This window comes from Anabas testudineus, chromosome 6, assembly GCF_900324465.2.
Source record: "Anabas testudineus chromosome 6, fAnaTes1.2, whole genome shotgun sequence".
Lineage (NCBI taxonomy): Eukaryota > Metazoa > Chordata > Actinopteri > Anabantiformes > Anabantidae > Anabas > Anabas testudineus.
The window spans coordinates 5,796,828-5,816,134 of NC_046615.1; the positions used below are offsets into that span (position 1 = coordinate 5,796,828).

The following is a 19,307-nucleotide window of genomic DNA, read 5'->3' on the forward strand; positions in this document are numbered from 1 at the left end:
ATGAAAAAGACTGTGGTGTCATTATTGATTTGCTGGATAAATAATGATGTTTGTGCAAAGAAAAAAAATGGAATGAAAGGTTAAGTCGTTATAGCTACTTACAATGCGGATGTTTAGGTTGTTTATTACATCCACATTATTCCTCACACCGTATAGTCCAACATCTAGTCAAACTATAGCCTCTAAAAACACCAGACAGCATCAATAACACAGAACCACACCTCTAAAGTAAAATAAAAACCAAACAGTGTAATAATAATAGAAATTGGGTTTAACGTTGCACTGCCAGTTAAATATAACGCATTGGTGGAATTATTTCTCTGCTGTGTTTCCGGGGGACAGGTTTCGTGTTGCACCGGTACACACACGCTGCTGCCTGCTGCTACCTGGTTCAGCTCACTGCACCATGCCGACTGATACCAAACGAGTACGTGGTCCAGAGGTGTCCAAGAGTCCGTCTCTGTATCTGAGCAAACCACCAGTGGTTCTGCCATCGCACGGCCCCCGAGCGGACGGTCGGCAGCGGGATCAGGTTGACGTCCGGCCTGTTTTTGTCCGGTGCGGGTTGGTGAGCCAAGCTAAGGGCTCCGCGTACATCGAAGCTGGAAACACCAAATTGATGTGCTGCGTTTATGGCCCAAGAGAAACAGAACGAAAAGATGAGACCGATATGAAATGCGGAAGGTACGTAGTTTTTATAATTTATTTATTTAATTTGATTACATTATTACTCTACGCATTAGTTTTAAACTTACTTCCGACATTGTCGCAGGATGTATAATAAGACACTGAGACATGCAACCTTGGCTTAACATAAAACAAACGAACAGGAGCAGTAACAGTCTACACAATTACACCTAAATGCAGTAAAAGCAGATTGATTTCCTATATTATTTATTCGAGACATATGCATGAATTATAATAATCGTTTGGTTATAGCCATGTATTTATCATTGGTTTACATCTATCTCTGTTAGAATTTCTGTTAATGATAAACATTCACCATGAGACAGTTACCTGTGATTATACTACAAGGCCTTGTTGAGTGTACTGTTATGTGAGTTTATGAAGACAATAAAACTCTGTCTGTCTGTTTGATCAGGTTGACCACAGACATGCGTTTTGCTCCATTTTCCTGCCCGGAGAGAGGCTCCTGGATTCAGGGGGCCCAGGAAAAAGACCTCTCTTTGATGCTGCATGAGAGCCTGCAGCCTGCCGTTTGCCTCCACAAATACCCCCGCTCCCAGATCGAGGTCAACGTGATGGTTCTTGAGAACAGCGGGTCAGTTTTGGCCCATGCCATCACGTGCGCTTCTCTTGCTCTCGCAGATGCAGGGATCGAAATGTATGATCTAGTGCTCGGTTGTTCCATACAACAGGATGGCGCTTCCTATGTGGTTGACCCCTCTTACATGGAAGAGAGCTGCAGTTCTGTCAGCAGTGAGAACCAGGGCTGTCTGACTGTTGCATTCCTCCCAAGCCTTAACCAGATCTCTGGGCTGCAGTCAGATGGAGAAATGACTGAAAAGACTCTGACAGCTGGAGTTCGGACCTGCATTGAGGGATGCTATAAACTGTACCCTGTCATCCAGCAGGCACTGGCCAGCGCTGTACGCAAGGCTGCTCCCCCACCATCAGAAAGCTGAGAGACACTTTAACCAATAACTGCTCAGTTTACAGTTTTTCTGCTCTACAAATTTCACTCTTTACTTTGGAAACATAAACAATTTTTCTGTGTTTGCTATAATGTTTTTTTTGTTTGTTTTTTTTTTTTAATGAAAAATGACATGGCCAATTTGTCGTAGACTGTGTCTTCTTTAAAAACTAATGCACTTACATGGTATAGTGCTTTGGGGCATTTTTGTCATACATTTGCCTGACGGGAAAGGAAAATACAGCCAACAAAACATGTTTTAGGTTAGGGTTAGGATTAATGTATTGTCATGATTCAATCTGCTAATTGCCAAAAATTAATTAAATACACTTTATTATAATTTGGCATACCTAATAAAAACCTTGAGTAAACTAAGCATCTCCAACACAGTGAGACGGTTGCTCTGTCACAGCGTTGCTTCATGTCAGCATTGAAAACTCGCTATATTGCCTAAAACAAAATGACATGGCCTCTGAAAATATGTTGTTCGTCCTCAAACAGTTGTTTCGATCGCACCTGTTGTTCAGCCTTAACTAATTTTCTGTGTCCTGTCTAAATAATGCCAACACCACTGGAGATCATCTTTTTATCTTAAACACACTTTGAATCAGATTCAGTAGAAAGCCTTTTACTTAAGACTGTTTAGTAAACTTGGTGCCATGAAGGCACTACGAAAAAAACACTAGTCACACACTTTGGCTGAAAACCTTTGCTGAATCACACCATTGTCTCGCTCTCTCTCCCCTCCTGTCAGTTATCTAATATTTCTTTGAATGAAGCGTCAAACGTAGACCCACTCGGCTTCCATTTCTATCTCTTATAATTTCAAACCTATCACCATTTGGTCTTGTAGTCAACAGTTTGTCTGGGAGTAAGGCAACTTGCCACGTTACTTTAGCTATTTCACAGTGATGTGATCATATTAGAGACTAGTGTTTATGGGTGTGATACAAAATAAAATTAGAAATCTTAAAAAAAATAAAATAGAAAAGGGAATGCCTCTGGATCCCACCAGATGACCTGAAAAACATTAAGAGCAGAGAATAACTTTTAACTTATTTCAGATGCACTGTGATGTGGCAGGTTGAATTTCAACACTCTGATGCTGCTCTGTCCTACTGTATGTGGGACTGTTCAGCTGCTCTTCTGTTTCACATAAATATTAGTTTGAAATAGCTGAGTAAGTAAGTATGGCCGGTGGCTTTTGTAGAAGCATATGTATGTATATGTATGCATAGAACATAAATAAGGAAATATTTAACAGTCCTAACTTGCCAAGGAAAATATGAGCTTGCTAAAAAGGATAGGTCCAAGCTCATCCGAAGCTTTCTGGCTCCTGTGTTAGGTGAGTGTTGTGTGCTGATTTAGTACATAAGAAGAGCTGTACAAGGCACACCACATTACCACCTTTTCATAATAATGACAAAAGAAGAAAGGAGGAAATGTGTCCTAGAGAGAGAGAAACCTGACAGCTCGCTAAATAATGGGATCGAAATGAACGAACAATGAATAATAATAAAACTCACCTGTTCTTTGTTCACCTGCTGTGTACAGAGCCTGCGGAAAGACCCACACAATGTCAAACATAGCAAAGCACACCCTGCTGAAAGTATTTGTAGCCTTAAAGCTACAGTGTTTAATTTATGTAGGTGGTGGTGATGAAGGAATCCGTAGATAGTGAATATGCCAGTAAATGAGAGATTAATAGAAGTTTAAGACTTAGATGTGAAGAACTTTTAGTCCGGCGGGTTAGAAATTTACTTTCTGCAAGACAATAAACTTAAATTGTACTGTAGAGTATTATAGTCTTGAGTGTGTAGACTGATCAGTTATGTATGTAAAGGTGTCTTGATGTTGAGTAGTTATTAGTAGTAGCATTATGAAGGTGTTATTACTTATTATTATTACTCTTTTATTCATCCAAATTAGTGGTGTAAGGGATAGTCGCTGTCCGTGGTGCTGAAACGGACCGAGTCAATCAGCTCTCCTCAAATTAGTGTAAAATCTTTTCACGAAGTGGAGAAGAGCTGTAAACAACTGTGTGTTTCTCATCCCGCTGGACATAAGATTATCTTGATTGGTTCTCTCTCTGTGTATCAGATGGTAGGTCTAAAAGCTTCAGCCTTAAATTACATTAGATATGGCCTGAATATGTGCTGTTTTAATACTGTCTCAAAATAAAGAGACACACACACACACACACACACACACACACACACACACTCCCTTCATGTTCAAGGTCTAATTCAAACTTTTTTTCAAGTTCAGTGTAGTTTTATTTTATTTTATTTGGGAGTTTGGGAACTGGAGCTGTTTTACCACTGAGTGTGTGAAGGTCCTTCTCCGGGGCCCCCCGCTGGGACTTCAGTCGCAGGAATGAGGCTGGTGGTTGAACCTGCAGTTGCATCTGGCACTTCCGCATTGGGGCGAGATGTTGATTTTCCAGACTCTCTAACAAATGCATGATGCAGAGCTTCGCTGGGGGTGGTTCTCCGATCGAAATCTGGATGCAGCATCTGTCTCAGCAGGCTCAGAAACGACTGGGTGTCATTATACTCGGATTCACTTCTTGCTTTAGGGTGGTACACAGTCAGATCACTGAGAGACCTGATGCGCAAACCCTTCAGTAAATCACTTGTCCTTTCAGAACCGCATTCTGCTGGCGGATTCAGTTTCCATTTGTTTTTGCTGTGACTGAAAAACTGATGGGTTTTGATCGCAGCACTCAGCAGTTTGCTGCTTGGCTGACCCTGCACATGAACTATTAATCTCATCACGTCGTATTCGCACTCCGCGCCGTGGTACAGGTGCCTGGCGGTGTACAAAAAAGCCAGGAGGCACCCGAGGGACCACATATCTATGGCAGCAGTGACCGGGAGACCCAGCATGACCTCTGGAGACCTGTAAAAGAGAGGCTGCATGATCGCGCCTTCGTTGCTCTCAGAGGCCAGAACAGCCACACCGAAATCTATCAATCTGATTTTAAAGGGCTGCTGCCTGTGGTCCACCAGCATGACATTGTCGGGTTTTATATCGGTGTGAATGACGTCGATTTGTTTAAGTGCATCTAGTGTGACAAGCATCTGTCGCGCTATTGGCCGAATCTCCTCTGCGCGCAGCTTCCCGTGCTGTTTTATGAAATCCGACAGGGTCCTATCGAGCTTCTCAAATGCCAGACAAGCGTAGTTCCCGCTGGTAAAAGCTTCAATAAAACGCACCACATTGTGTTTGTCTGGGTCCAGACTTTTGATCCCAGTCAGCATTTGCAGCTCACGGTCAACGTGGATGTTTCTCTTCAGGATTTTCACTGCGACAGGTTGTTTTGTGCCAACTGTGGTACAGTGGGCCACTCTCCCAAAAGCCCCCTCTCCAATAAAGCCTTTCACCTTGTACTCAAACCGGTTGCCAGGCAGAATTATGGGCTGCCTGACTCTGGAGAAGAGGTTTCCCATGTCCCAAAGTGGACCAAAGGATGTTCCCTCTCAGCCCACTTCGTTGGTTCTTTGGTCCAATTTATGGCCTAATTCAATAAAACTGTAGGAGTTAGAAGAAACTGTGACGTCACAGTGTCTTTGGACGCCCGGCAAGTTTTGAAAAAGGCCTCCTGCCCAGGTAAGGCTCTGATCTCTGATTACTGTGAATGGTACTTCTATTGTTGTGTGATGTAGCTGTGCTCCTATTAACCACTGATAGTTTCCATAAATGTTGATTTCACAGATACATTTGAACTATATTATGTGTGTTATATTCCATTAAATTGTACATGTACATTACACTGGAGGTAATTTAACAGTGTAGACAACACAGTTTTTTAATTTATTTATTATAAAACAAAATGGCTGATTGAGAAACCAGTTTGTATGTTTGTCAGAAGTCGTATTCACAGATGATGGATCCCAGAAGGAGTGTTAGGCACCTGGTGCAGCACATCTGCTAAACTTGTGTTGTGCTTGTGAGAGTTTCTTCTCCTTTAGGCATTTCTGACTGTTTTAACACATTTTTCTAGGTCATAGGGTGTATCTTTATTTATTAGGATAGATATACCTCACCTACCTTACTTAAGAGTAATAAACTTACTCAACACTCTCATGCTCAAAAATGGAAACTTTTTCTTCTTGTACCAAGAAATTGAACTTTGTACATTTGATTGCATCATTTTGTCCTTTTTGATTCTCCCAGTACCATGTCATCACTGAATCTTGATGAATCTTGCAAAACTTCCTCAGATCCTTATTTGTCATCGGGCTCCTGATGTCAGTCTCCATGTGTCAAACAGAAGTCACACTTTTACTTGTTTGTGTTGAAAATACTGGAAGTATAAATCTGGGTTATTAAAGTTTTTACTTCCCCATGTGAGACTAAGCCCAAATAAAGTCAGTGAGGTTTTGTACTGTTGTGCCTCAGCCAGACTCACGGGGCGGCTATAAGTTTATGAACCACCAGATGTCACTGTACTTGCTTCGACAAAAGTGATTGACTTAATGTCAAAGTGAAAACAGGTTCCTACAATGCGAATTAAACAAAAATATGGAAGGTGAAACCCTTTAAAATGACTGACCTAACCCAACAGAGATCCAGATATTTGGTGCTAGTAGTCCCACAGTTAGTGAAATAGGGCTCACCTGAGTGCAGCGAATGTATCTCTAGTGATTGCAGTATAAAGACACTTGTGTCTCGAAGGTCCAGTCACTGGTTAGTTATTATTCCTGGCTACCATTACACCATGAAAACAAAAGAACACTCCCTGCAACTCAGAGAACAGGTCATTGAAAAGCATAAGTCAGGGGATGGATACAAAAAAATCTCCAAGGCACTGAACATCCCCCGGAGTTCAGTGAAATCCATCATCAAGTAATAGAAGGAATATGGCACATGTCTAAATCTGCCTAGAACAGGCCGTCCACACAAACTGAGTGACAAGAAGGAGACTAGTGAGAGAGGCCACTAACACATCGATGACTACTCTGAGGGAGTTACAAGCTTCAGCAACTGAGATAGGAGAAACTGTACATACAAAAATTGTCGGCCGGGTTCTTCACCAGTCAAAGCTTTGGGAGAGTAGGCAAGGAGAAAGCCACTGTTGAAGAAAACCCATGTTAAATCACAAATTGAGTCCACCAACAGGCATGTGAAAGATTCCATGGTCCAGTGGAAGAGGGCTCCTTGATCTGATGGGACCAAAATGGTGTTTTTGTCCATCATACAAGACGCTATGTTTGGTGCCCACCAAACACTGCACATCACTGCAAACACACCATCCCCACTGTGAAACACGGAGGTGGCAGCATCATGCTGTGGGGATGCTTCTTGGCAGCCGACCCTGAAAGGCTTGTTAAGGTAGAGGGTAAGACGAATGTGTCAAAATATAGGAAAATCCTAGAGGACAATCTTAGACAGCAGGTGAAAAAACTACGGCTTGGGAGAAGATTTATTTTCCAGCCAGACAATAACTTGAAGTATACAGCAAAAGCTACATAGAATTTTTTACCGACAATAAGGTTCCAGTGAGGTACAGCTCCTGTGACAGAGGGTCTCTCTTTCCCTCTAAATACAAATACAGACAGTAGAAGTTTGTTACAAAAAGCACTGGTTCCTGGATCTATTGCCCAGTAGTACACTTAGTCCTCTACAGCAATGATACATCACTTCACCTTAGGGTCACAAAAAGGGTACGCAATGGTCTATTAATCATGAAGCAATGAGGAATTACTGAGTAACAACTCATTGTGACGTATTATCATTGAACTATTTCATTCAGTAACTATATCATTACTTAACTAACGCCTAAGTAATTGCTGATTCACAGAGAACAGGAACAGTTTATGGACAAAGTGTTAATTTTTCTAGTTCACAGATACATTTGAACTATTATCACCCTTTGATTGACTAATATGTAATTATGCTGTGTGTTATATTCCTTTTAATTGTAGATGTACATTACAGTGGAAGTTACGGTTACAGTATAGACACCAGAGTTGAGCTGAGTCTTTGATGTCTGCTGTCCCAGCTGCAGAATAAGTACACGTGTCTTCGTGAACACAGGAGTCTGAACCCTCAAGCTTTCCTTTTTCATATTTGTAATTAGATTTCTTTGTTTTATATTTGCATTTTGGTCCACGTGTTGAGCCTCTGAGTGGTCTGTTTTTCTCTCATCCAGATTCATGATGTTCAAGATGTTGCAGTCACTGAAACACCTATAGTGGTAGGGATTATTTTTAGCTCTGTCATTTGAAGGCAGTGGTGATTTGAGAAACCAGTTTGTATGTCAGAAGTTGTATTTACAGATGAATAAGTCTCAGAAGGAGTAATCAGTGATCAGACACCTGGAGCAGCAGATCTGTAGTATTGTCCTTGGGAGAGTTTCGTCTACTTTAGCTTTTCTGACTCTGTTTTCCTCAGATCTTAATTTGTCATCGGGCTCCCGATGTCAGTCTTTGTGTGCCGATTTACTCATTTGTGGTGAAAATACTGAAAGTCTGAATCCACAAACTGCCAAATATAGCGACAAGCCACATAACATCCACAATTTGTTGTTGGAGGTTAAACATGATAAAATTGAGTTGTTAATGTGAGCATGGCCCACTGCAATCATTACTTTGAAAGAGGCTCAAATAAATGAAGTAGCTTCTTGCCATCAGTGCGTCACTTTGTTGACACTTTGGTGCGATTGGGAGGCTGAGGTCAGTCAAAGAATTCATTTTCCCGAAACATGACCATCCCAGCATTCCACAGCTCAGCATCACACTGAGACAAACACTGTTTTCCTGTCAGGCAAATATCCCGTCAAGGGATGTATTTATTTTCTGCTTAAAGTCGCTGTTTAATCGTGAGCAGTTTACAGGAAGTCAAACACACACGTCGAAGCAGTGCACGTTTATCTTTGCACTGTAAAGTCACTTCACTGCACATGAGTTGTAATGTTTAGACCGTGAGAACATAAAATTACAATGTTGGGTGTTATCACAAAGAGAGGAACAGCTGTAATCTAGGGAACTTCTTTTGGTTGCTCAAGGATAAGCAGGCCTGTACACAGCCTTAGACTACGTAGGCCTTCTTCAAGTGTCCCTGCGATGTTGGTTCATGTAGATGCACCAGCACAGAGGGACTTAATAATGCCCTAGTAATTTTATCTAACGTGATAAAATGCCTTTCATGTTGTGTAATAAAAAATTCCCCAAGGAGTGAATAAATGATGTCATGATTGTTATTTACACCACCTTCCCCCTGTAATTTAATGTCATTGTTATTATTGTTATATTCACCTGTGCAGCAGAGGGCTATTGATTTATAATGATTATGTTTACCTGGCTGTGTGTGTGTTTCAGACTCCTACCTGGGGAAAAAAAAGGATTTACCAGTATTTGGTCACAATGTGACTTTCAAGTCTGTTGACTGTAACTAGTGTTGAAAACTCCATGGAAAGCAGTGGCCTTGACACAGAACCAGGTAAAATGCTGAAATTGTGGACTCTTTTACAAGAACTGTGAACTGAGACGGTGTCCAGCAAGTGTACAAAACAATAATCGTGTCTCATAGTTACTTTACCTACATACAGTATATTGTTTACACTGTCTGACTGTCTGTCTGTTTAAAAATATGAACAAAATCATCATCTTTTTTAAAAATACAGCAGACAAGTGTCATGACTAACATACTACGGCACCTGCTAATAAATCGTTTGAGTCGTTGACCCAAACATGACCTTTCTACTTGCTTTGGTTAAATTACTGAACTTCCACTTAGTCACAGCTGGGTGTGTCATCTAACTTTCTTTATTATAAGACAATGTGAATAAAAACATCTTAAAACAATGATGGTGATGATTATGACACAATAAAACACAATAAAAATAAGTCAGTGGAACTGATCTGAATGTGCATCTGCTGTGCAATTATTATTATTTCTTAATTTCTTTGATTCTTAAATCTCTAAATCTGGTTTTAATATTGAAAAGAATCATTATACAGAACACTGTATGTTGAATATACTTTATCCATATGCTCATGTAGCATTGACTGTATCTCAGATGGGAATCATGACAGTTGTGTAATGACTGAAGTCCACTATTGCATATTTAATCTAGTAAGAGTGTGATAAGAAAAGATGTGACCCAATGTTAGTCATATCTGCTGGTTGAAGCTCAGTGTTACAGCCCTTAACATGCTCACTGCCAAACATATACCTGCACACAGAAACAGAGAGGCAAGTGGAAGCAGTGGTAACATCCACCCTTCAACATACAGCAACAAAGATGCCAGTGTCTCAAAAGAGATGAGAAACCCACTTAAAAATATCACTCACACCCTGCAAACACGCAAACCTGCACGCACGCACGCACGCACACACACACACACACACACACACACACACACACACACACACACACACACACACACACACACACTCATGAGGACTGTAGGTTTTGGGTAAGTGATGTCAGAGGTCAGAGAGGCAGAGTGAGTGAGTGTTTTAGGGTGAGTGTGTGTCAGAAAGGAGGGAGGGTCAGTGTTGCACCGTATAAATACAGGACTATGAGGGACACTGAGCATGAAAAGAAGAGAAGAGGACGTCTGAAGCAACATTTGAACTGTGAAACGAAGAAGATCTGCAATGGCTAACAGCAGTGGTAAGTGATCTGTCTGTCTGTCTGTCTGTGTTTGCTTTAACATCAGTATATCTACATTCCCTTGCTTCTTCCTACTCTTCATGGTCAGTATGATAAACTTTAAGACAGATTACAGTGTGTGTGAAAAATGTGCTGATGTGCTGATGGTTGACTTAACGCTTGGTTGTGATGTGACGCATCCTAATTCCTTTATCAAATACTCTACAAGCCCAAGAGGGAATCACGCTGAAAAAGAATTAAGGATGTATTTTATGACCCTTAATTTAAATGATTTATTTTTAAATTATTAGAATATCTGATTTTCCTGCTGGGAGGTAGAAATCTGAACTTTATGCTGATCTAAAGCTTAGGTTGGCATAATGCATTATTCTTTTATTAAACACACACACATGCAGCATATATACATACATCTTGTAATTCACTGTAAACTCTGCAGCTGTAAACACTAAAAATCTGTATTGTTGCCGAGGCACAGCAGCTACGCATTGTCCTCAGTTAAACCACTAACACACACACACACTTGCGGTGAATTAAAAGCTAAAAGGAGTCATTTGAGCTTGATGAACCAGAAAAAAGTGATGCGATTTAAGTAATGCCATACGGTTTCTAGTTCTAGTAGGAACTGAGCCTCTGACCGTCACACCATCACTAGTTCAGCCTGACTTGTGTCATCGCAGTGAAACTCTCTCAAGTCTCTGTCAACAACAGTACCAGTGCGTTCTTTAGCAACCAGACAGTCAACCACGTTTGCCTCTGCTGACCCTGCTAGGTTTGATTATTGATGTGGATCTGAGGAGCCATGAGAACAACTTGGTTCACCACACCTGGGAGATTGATCGGGAGCGCTTGATTGTTCGCAGAGGTCAACCTTTCTCCATAACACTGCAGTTCTCTGACTCTTTGCCCCTCAGACACCACCTAGAACTGGTCCTGCACCTTGGTGAGTACAACATCTCTGACTGGGGAAAGATGGAAATTTCTTTATTCTTGGTTTTGGTGTTTCTTTCTTTGGTGGACTATAATATAATACTCTTTGTGGTTCCACCCCAGATAAAGAACAACAATCCAAATGAATGGAGCCGCAATTCGTTTTATGTTTCTTTTTAGGTAAGAGAGACGAGATGGTGATCAAGGTTCAGAAGGAGCGTGGGGCAGGAGACAAGTGGTGGTTCAACCAGCTGGAAACGCAGGGTGAAATACTGCTGACTCTGCACAGTCCAGCAGACGCAATCATTGGCTCGTACCGCCTGGCTGTGTTGTTGATGTCCCCAGATGGACACATTTTAGAGGAGATGGACAAATTCAAGTTCCACCTGCTCTTTAACCCCTGGTGCAAAGGTAAAAGATAAAACAACTGACTAAAGTAACTAACTAAGACTAGATGTGTTGTCTCTATGATTTACATTAACTTTATTCCACAATGAATAATTTCACTAGTGGTTTCTACCACTACGGAGCCGCAGTTCATATTAGCTGCTTCAGAACTGATGTTGTTGCTTCTTTTTCCTGTGATCACAACACTAAGACTTGTAATTCTTCTGGCATGAGAGTGATCTGTGTGTTTTAACTTGCTGTAACAGATGACGCAGTGGGCCTCCCCGATGACAGTCTGCTCCAGGAGTATGTTATGAATGAACACGGAGCAATTTTCATGGGGGCCTGGGATAATATCAAAAGCATCCCCTGGAATTATGGACAGGTAAAGCGCTCAAACACACAAATATGCACCAAGTGAATGGACTGAGCTGAGTGCGTGTGTGTCTGTCACCCAGTGGGTGGCCTGTGTGAATTGTTACAGCACTGTAACAGCAGAGACTGTGCAGCTTTGGCTGGGGAAATCTTGTTTGTTGGACCGAGGAAACTTGTGGACAGGAGGTGTCAGAATGTAATCAAACCACACAAACAAGGGCTTGTCCCTTCACAGCTTGCTGGGAAGGCAGAGAGGATGACAAACAGACAGGTGGTGTGCTCCAGACAGGCAAATAGAGCAGCTGAAAGACAGACCAGTACTGTACATACAGTAGACAACACATGGAGTGTGAGTGTGTGACTTGAAATCTGTTTTTCTTCACTCTCAGTTTGAGGACAATGTGATGGACATCTGCTTTGAAATCCTTGACAACTCCAAGGATGCCCTGAGGAACTCAAAGATGGACATCGAGAACAGATCTGATCCCGTCTATGTGGGCAGGATAATCACCGCAATGGTGAGGATCTCTTCTCCGTGATCACACAGATATTTGAACAGAAACTTAAGCTTCTTTCAAACATCTTTCAAATGTCATTAAACAAGTGATGTCATAAAAAAAATGCAGTGACACGCGGTTTTAAAAATCTTCCACATGCTTTGTCCATCTCTCCAGGTGAACTCTAACGGCGACAGGGGTGTGTTGACCGGCCGCTGGCAGGAGCCATACTCTGGTGGAGTAGCTCCATATAGATGGACCGGGAGCGTGCCGATTCTCAGACAGTGGAGCAATGCTGGAGTCAGAGCAGTCAGATATGGCCAGTGCTGGGTGTTTGCTGGCGTCGCCTGCACAGGTGAAGCTTTCATGTACTTCACTGCTGCATGATTGAAGGATCCTGAAGTATAATAGCTGTGATGTAACAATAAGATATGATGACAGTGCTAGACTCTAACTCTCAGCAAGAAAGCATATTTCCCGAAAACAATTAAATATTATGTCATATATTTATCATGTCATGCCTTATTTTTATGTTGTGCATCCATGAGCACTGAAAAATGCAGGCCAGTCACTACAGGACACTAAAAAAACAAAGGAAAGGAAAGTAGGAAAGGAGAGGAGGTTGGAGCAAAGGCATGAATTGTCCCAGTCTGATGAATGTTGTGTTCACAGTGCTGCGCTGTCTGGGAATCCCAACACGCCTCATCACCAACTTCTCTTCAGCCCATGATGTCGACGGAAACCTCTCTGTAGACTTCCTGTTCGATGAAAACTTCAAGAGCATTGACGGAAGAGGCAGAAACGACAGTAGCTGGTATGAGAACACACACACACACACACACACACACACGCACACAAACACACACACACACACACACACACACACACACACACACACACACACACACACACACACACACACACACACACAGCTTCTGAGTAAGATGATTCAGCAGTATTACATCAACTAATGCAATGTAGTTACCTTTCGATTTTAGGAACTTCCACTGTTGGGTCGAGTCCTGGATGATGAGAGATGATCTCCCCAAAGGAAATGACGGCTGGCAGGTTTTGGACCCCACCCCTCAAGAACTGAGTGATGGTACATTTATCATTTCTGACTTTACTTTGACTTTGAAGCTTTGCATATTATCATACAGTTGTGAAAAGGTTAATTAAACTAATAATTAAAATGCTAGTTCCCTGTCAGTGCATCAACTATCTACTGATGCAGGAAAGACTTCAAATCCCTCCATGACAGGATGAATTTTTGTTCTTCAGGTGAGTTTTGCTGTGGCCCGTGTCCAGTAACGGCCATCAAGGAGGGAAACCTGGGAGTGAAGTACGACGCTCCATTTGTCTTTGCCGAGGTGAACGCTGACGTCATCTACTGGATGGTCCAACAAGACGGCCAGTGGAAAAAGGTGACTTATTTTTGTTTGGATTTGTTTGGAAAAACAGGACCTGTCTTCAGATCCATATTTTCTCAGATTGACAGAAGAGAAACTTGAATTGACTTACTTAGATGAAACTGATGTTTGTCATCTTTGCTACAGATCAGAGTGGACCAGAGCGGTGTGGGGAGGAACATCAGCACCAAAAGCGTCTATGGGGACCAGAGAGAAGACGTCACCCTACACTACAAATATCCTGAAGGTTAGTTGGAAAACTGTACACAGAGGAGCGCGGAGATGAGGCTCAGTATGTGCACAGATGTACCACAGTCAGAATAACAACATGCTATAAACATTCAGCATGTTGTGATGCCATACATCAAATAGACAATGGATCACAATCTTCTCCACAGGATCCACAAAGGAGAGAGAAGTGTACGAGAAGGCCGGACGTCGGGCCACAGAGCCAAGCAACTTGATAACAGAACCAGTACAAGTGCAGCTGTCAATCAAGCACCCTAATCCTGTATTTGGGACGGACTTTGATGTGATCATTGAGGTAAGGAGAGTAGCTGAATATAAATGATTAAATGAATTCACCTGTAGTGAATCCATTAATGATCTCAGTCTTGATGAATTCATTCCGTCCACAGGTGAAGAATGAAGGAGGCAGAGACACTGACGCTCAGCTGACCATGCTGGCCACGGCTGTGACTTATAACTCTCTCCCCCGAGGGGACTGCCACAGGAAGAAGATCAGTGTGAATGTGCCAGCTCATCAGAGTGAGTGAAAAATCAAATTTCCCTGTTCATCTGATTCTGTAGCAGCTTCATATAAATGTATACTGTTTAATTTGTGTGTGTGTGTGTGTGTGTGTGTTCAGCCCACAAGGAAGTGCTGCGTCTACATTATGACGACTACGTCAAGTGTGTCTCTGGACACCATCTGATCCGAGTGAAGGCATTTTTAGAGGTTCAAGGGGAGAACGAACCCATCATGGCTGTGGCCAACATCCCACTGAGCACACCTGAACTCCTTGTGCAGGTGGGTGTGCACGCCCAGAGATCTCAGCAGGACCATGAAGACACAAAATGATTTTCTGAGCTGTGTGTGTTTGGGATTGTAAACTGTGCTCTCTTACGCTGTAATTTGTATTCTTAAATATTCCTGTGGAACATCCGACATCCCCCCTCTTTCTGCAGGTGCCTGGGAAGGCTTTTCTACAGGAACAAGTGACAGCCCACATCTCCTTCACCAATCCTCTGCCAGTTCCACTGAAGGGTGGTGTCTTCACTGCAGAGGGTGCCGGCCTACTGCAAGCCACTGAGATCCCTGTTGAGTAAGTACTGACTCAGCTATCCTCACTACAAAAGATATAATAACTCTTACATGACTGCATATCATACACACTAGAGTATAAGTTAGTGGTTTGAGGCAATAGCAGCTGAACAAAACACAAAAACAAGAAAAACAAAAAGCATGCATCTCTCTTTATTCTTTTTTGTTTTAGTGGTGATATTTCTCCAGGCCAGAATGTGTCAGTCAAACTCTCCTTCTTACCCATGCGTACCGGGGTGAGGAAGCTCCTGGTGGACTTCGACTCTGACAGGCTGAAGGACGTAAAGGGAGTCGCCACTGTGGTGGTCCGCAAGAGATACACCCCTCTAATAATGGGATTTCATTAATTTAAAACCAAGTGATTTGACCAAAACCAACGCATCTTAGCTAGTGTGAGAAGATGACATGTTCCAGATGTGAAATTAGTAGATTAGGTGACAATGACAGCAGCAGCAAAAGGTAATGTGAGCAGTACAGGTGGATTAGTTTTATTTAAGAAATACGGTGCACAGCATTAGTTTAAAGCCACTGTATGACACATTTTCCGAAATCACACAGAACCACAGCAGGTGCTTCCACATAGCAAATATTTAAACCAATAGATTGTTTCTGTTCATTTTCTTCCTCATTGCCATTTCATTTCTTATATTTCTTATTTAACTGATTTGCCATATTGAACTTATTACCTTCTGCCTGTGTTTCCTTTCTCTGGTGCCAGATTCAAACTATTGAGCTGTGTGTTTTCTCATTGTATTTGAAATGGTCTGATCTGTCTAAATCTGTTGTTATTGACTTATCTTTTTGCACTGTTTCCAACGTTTTAGTTCACATTTTAGTCAAACATTATTGAAAGAAACTATTTTTTCATACTATTTATGAATTTTTTAAATATTTGTGTTTGTTTGAGCGGATATGAAACATCTGTAGAGTGTGCTTTCAATAAAGATTTTGAACAAGTACCCTTCTGGTCTGACATGTCATTAACTTTGATGTGGGCCGGCTGTCGCCACTGACGGAATATACAGAGCTCCATATTAAGATATAGCCTTCAATCCTGTATTATCCTGTATTATTATTGTGTAAATGTAAACAAACCAAATGTATATATGTTTTGAATATCTAAAAATATATACTGAACATACTGAATTTTTGACCTCTCAAAAACCCACTGCTGAGTAATGTTACTAGTGTTCTCGTAACACTAGTGATGTGGAGAGATGACATTTCACTCTAGTTTTTCTACACTGACTTCCTGATTAAAGAGAGGTCAAACCCAGAGTGTGAATGCCACATCCAGTCACAATGTGGCAAGTATGATTTATTTTAGGAAGTGGTTTTACTATTGTAAAATAATTAATGAGTTAGTAAAAAAGTAAGTACGTAAAAGTACTTGTATGCAAATATAGCAGTAGAAGCTTATTGAGGAAATCACTCCTAAACTACAGTGAGAGTCAGGTATTAACATACCCGGAGCCTTGTTTAGAGCTACTTTGACTGACAAAATTCACCAGTCTACAGTTAGACAAACAATCTACAAATAGAGACACTTTGGGAATGTGGATACTCTACCAAGAAGTGGGCAGGCCAGTCAAAATGACCCCAAGAGGACAACAAACACTCATTAATGAGGGAATGAACAACCCCCAGTGACAGCTAAAGATTTGAAGGCATCATTGGAACTGGCTAACATCTGTGTTCATTAGTCTACTATAGGTATAACATAAAACAAGCAGGACACCACGAAGAAAGTCTGCTTACTAAAAAGAACATTGCTGCACGCCTGAAGAGCACACTGACACAGCAGTATTTGCAAAATGTTGTTGTGGACTGATGAAACTATATTGAACTAATTGGAAATAACACACATCTGGTGTAAAAAGGTCACTGCATATTATCATGAAACCATCATCCCAATCGTAAAGTATGGTGGAGGAAACATCATGATTTGAGCCTGCTTTGCTGCATCAGGGCCTGACCAGCTTGCAGTGATTGGAGGGAAGATGAATTTCCAAGAAAAAATTCAAGCAGTTAATAATTGTATGGGTTCACATATTTTTTCCACTATTAGTATCAGGTTTCTATGGTCGCTTTGAATAAAGACATAAAAGATCAGAATTTTTAGTGTTATTATTTTGGGCACATTATATTTGTTAATACTCTTGATTCAGATGAAGATCAGATCAGATTTTATGACAAATTAATGCTCCTAAAGGTTCACATCCTTTTTTTGCCACTGTAGATCTGATAACTGACTAATGAAATATGACGTGGGGCCCCAAGTACCATTGCTTTTACACGAGGGGTCACAAACAGAAGGGATTGAGAAACACTGCGTAAACATTTGCCAGTACTTTTCATTGTATATGACTGTTGCATGTTTTAAGTAAAACAGCATAAAAATCTAGTACAGACAAATGGAGTAAAAATACAAATATCCCTCTGAAATACAGGCTAGTAGAGGCCTATAAAGTAGTAATGATTGGAGTATATTCTGTGAGTTATATGAACATGTTTGATTCAGAAATCAACCAGCAGATGGCGGAGGAGGATCGTGTTCAGGAGTTTAATGTTGAGCCATGAGATTGACGCTGATTTCCTGAATAACCCACACGAGGACAACGTGATGATCTAATCTAAAACAACCAAAAACACGTGGAAACGTACCCCTGTACATCTATATAAACTATGATGTTCTGTGTACATTTTAAGTCAGGATGGCCGAGCGGTCTAAGGCGCTGCGTTCAGGTCGCAGTCTCCCCTGGAGGCGTGGGTTCGAATCCCACTTCTGACATCAACCTTTTCTTCTTCCAGTAAATGGTACCATCACTTTAGGAGTTCACGCACACTAATATTGCGATAACGACTTTAGGAGAAGCAGTAAACGATAAAATCTGCTGTTTTTCACGGCGTCTTGCGTTTAACGTTGATTTCTGATGACGCGCACACACAACGCGCGAGGTCAACGTCGCTTACGTCACGGCGCCACGTTACGTATCCAGCTACGCTGCGCGAACATCTGCAGCTTTTATTTTATTTTTTTCAAAACAACAACTTCATTGTTCACCGCGGAGACTCAGCTGGATAAAAAAACATTAATACAACAGTAATGATGAAATAATAAAAGGTTAAAACTAGACTATTCAAGTTCAAGTTTCATAAACAACTTTTATATAAGTATTTCAATATTATTACAATATAAGGACATTACAGATTGTAAAATACTTTATTACTTACATTTTTATAATGAATGTGATGATATATAGCCTACACTGCTCAAAAAAAAATAAACAACACAATGTAACTCCAAGTCAATCACACTTACAGTAATCAAACTGTCCACGTAGGAAGCCACACTGACTGACAATGAATTTCACATGCTGTTGTGCAAATGGAATAGACAACAGGTGGAAATTATAGGCAACTAGCAAGACACCCCCAATAAAGGAGTGCTTCTGCAGGTATTGACCGCCGACCACTTCTCAGTTCCTGTGCTATCTGGCTGATGTTTTGGTCACTTTTGAATGCTAGTGGTTCTTTCACTCTAGTTGTGGCATGAGACGGAGTCTACAACCCACACAAGTGGCTCAGGTAGTGCAGCTCATCCAGGATGGCACATCAATGCGAGCTGTGGCAAGAAGGTTTGCTGTGTCTGTCAGCGTAGTGTCCAGAGCATGGAGGTGCCAACAGGAGACAGGCCAGTACATCAGGAGACGTGGAGGAGGCCGTAAGAGAGCAACAACCCATCAGCAGGACCGCTACCTCCACCTTTGTGCAAGGAGGAACAGGAGGAGCACTGCCAGAGCCCTGCAAAATGACATCCAGCGGGCCACAAATGTGCATGTGTCTGCTCAAACGGTCAGAAACAGACTCCATGAGGGTGGTATGAGGGCCCGACGACCACAGGTGGGGGTTGTGCTTACAGCCCAACACCGTGCAGGACGTTTGGCATTTGCCAGAGAACACCAAGATTGGCAAAATTCGCCACTGGCGCCCTGTGCTCTTCACAGATGAAAGCTGGTTCACACTGAGCATGTGACAGACGCTGTGGAGAACGTTCTGTCTGCTGCTTGCAACATCCTCCAGCATGACCTGTTTGGCAGTGGGTCAG

At 41.7% G+C, this 19,307-nt stretch overlaps 2 protein-coding genes and 1 non-coding gene across 3 annotated transcripts; all 3 read left to right on the plus strand.

The window, feature by feature from the left end:
• Window positions 1-320: 320 nt before the first annotated feature.
• On the plus strand, window positions 321-2,052 carry exosc6 (exosome component 6). Its single transcript, XM_026365599.1, has 2 exons — window positions 321-684; window positions 1,103-2,052. Exons 1-2 carry the CDS (start codon window positions 407-409, stop codon window positions 1,644-1,646), a joined length of 822 nt encoding a protein of 273 aa, XP_026221384.1. The 5' UTR covers window positions 321-406; the 3' UTR covers window positions 1,647-2,052.
• An 8,094-nt stretch (window positions 2,053-10,146) lies between these two features.
• tgm2l (transglutaminase 2, like) lies at window positions 10,147-16,158 on the plus strand. Its single transcript, XM_026364665.1, has 15 exons — window positions 10,147-10,280; window positions 11,050-11,220; window positions 11,388-11,618; window positions 11,861-11,979; window positions 12,359-12,487; window positions 12,644-12,821; window positions 13,139-13,280; window positions 13,465-13,568; window positions 13,748-13,890; window positions 14,023-14,122; window positions 14,274-14,419; window positions 14,514-14,643; window positions 14,745-14,905; window positions 15,064-15,200; window positions 15,372-16,158. The coding sequence occupies exons 1-15, from the start codon at window positions 10,265-10,267 to the stop codon at window positions 15,544-15,546; spliced, it is 2,082 nt and encodes a 693-aa protein (XP_026220450.1). The 5' UTR covers window positions 10,147-10,264; the 3' UTR covers window positions 15,547-16,158.
• Window positions 16,159-17,907: 1,749 nt separating this feature from the next.
• trnal-cag lies at window positions 17,908-17,990 on the plus strand. Its single transcript has one exon. It is a non-coding gene; the product is annotated as a tRNA-Leu (tRNA).
• The last annotated feature ends 1,317 nt before the right edge of the window (window positions 17,991-19,307 follow it).

Coding starts and splice junctions, on each gene's coding strand:
- tgm2l (XM_026364665.1), top strand. Junction 12,488..12,643: donor GCAGGATAATCACCGCAATG/GTGAGGATCTCT, acceptor CCATCTCTCCAG/GTGAACTCTAACGGCGACAG. Junction 14,644..14,744: donor GAATGTGCCAGCTCATCAGA/GTGAGTGAAAAA, acceptor GTGTGTGTTCAG/CCCACAAGGAAGTGCTGCGT.
- exosc6 (XM_026365599.1), top strand. CDS start 407: ATGCCGACTGATACCAAACGAGTACGTGGTCCAGAGGTGTCCAAGAGT. Junction 685..1,102: donor ACCGATATGAAATGCGGAAG/GTACGTAGTTTT, acceptor CTGTTTGATCAG/GTTGACCACAGACATGCGTT.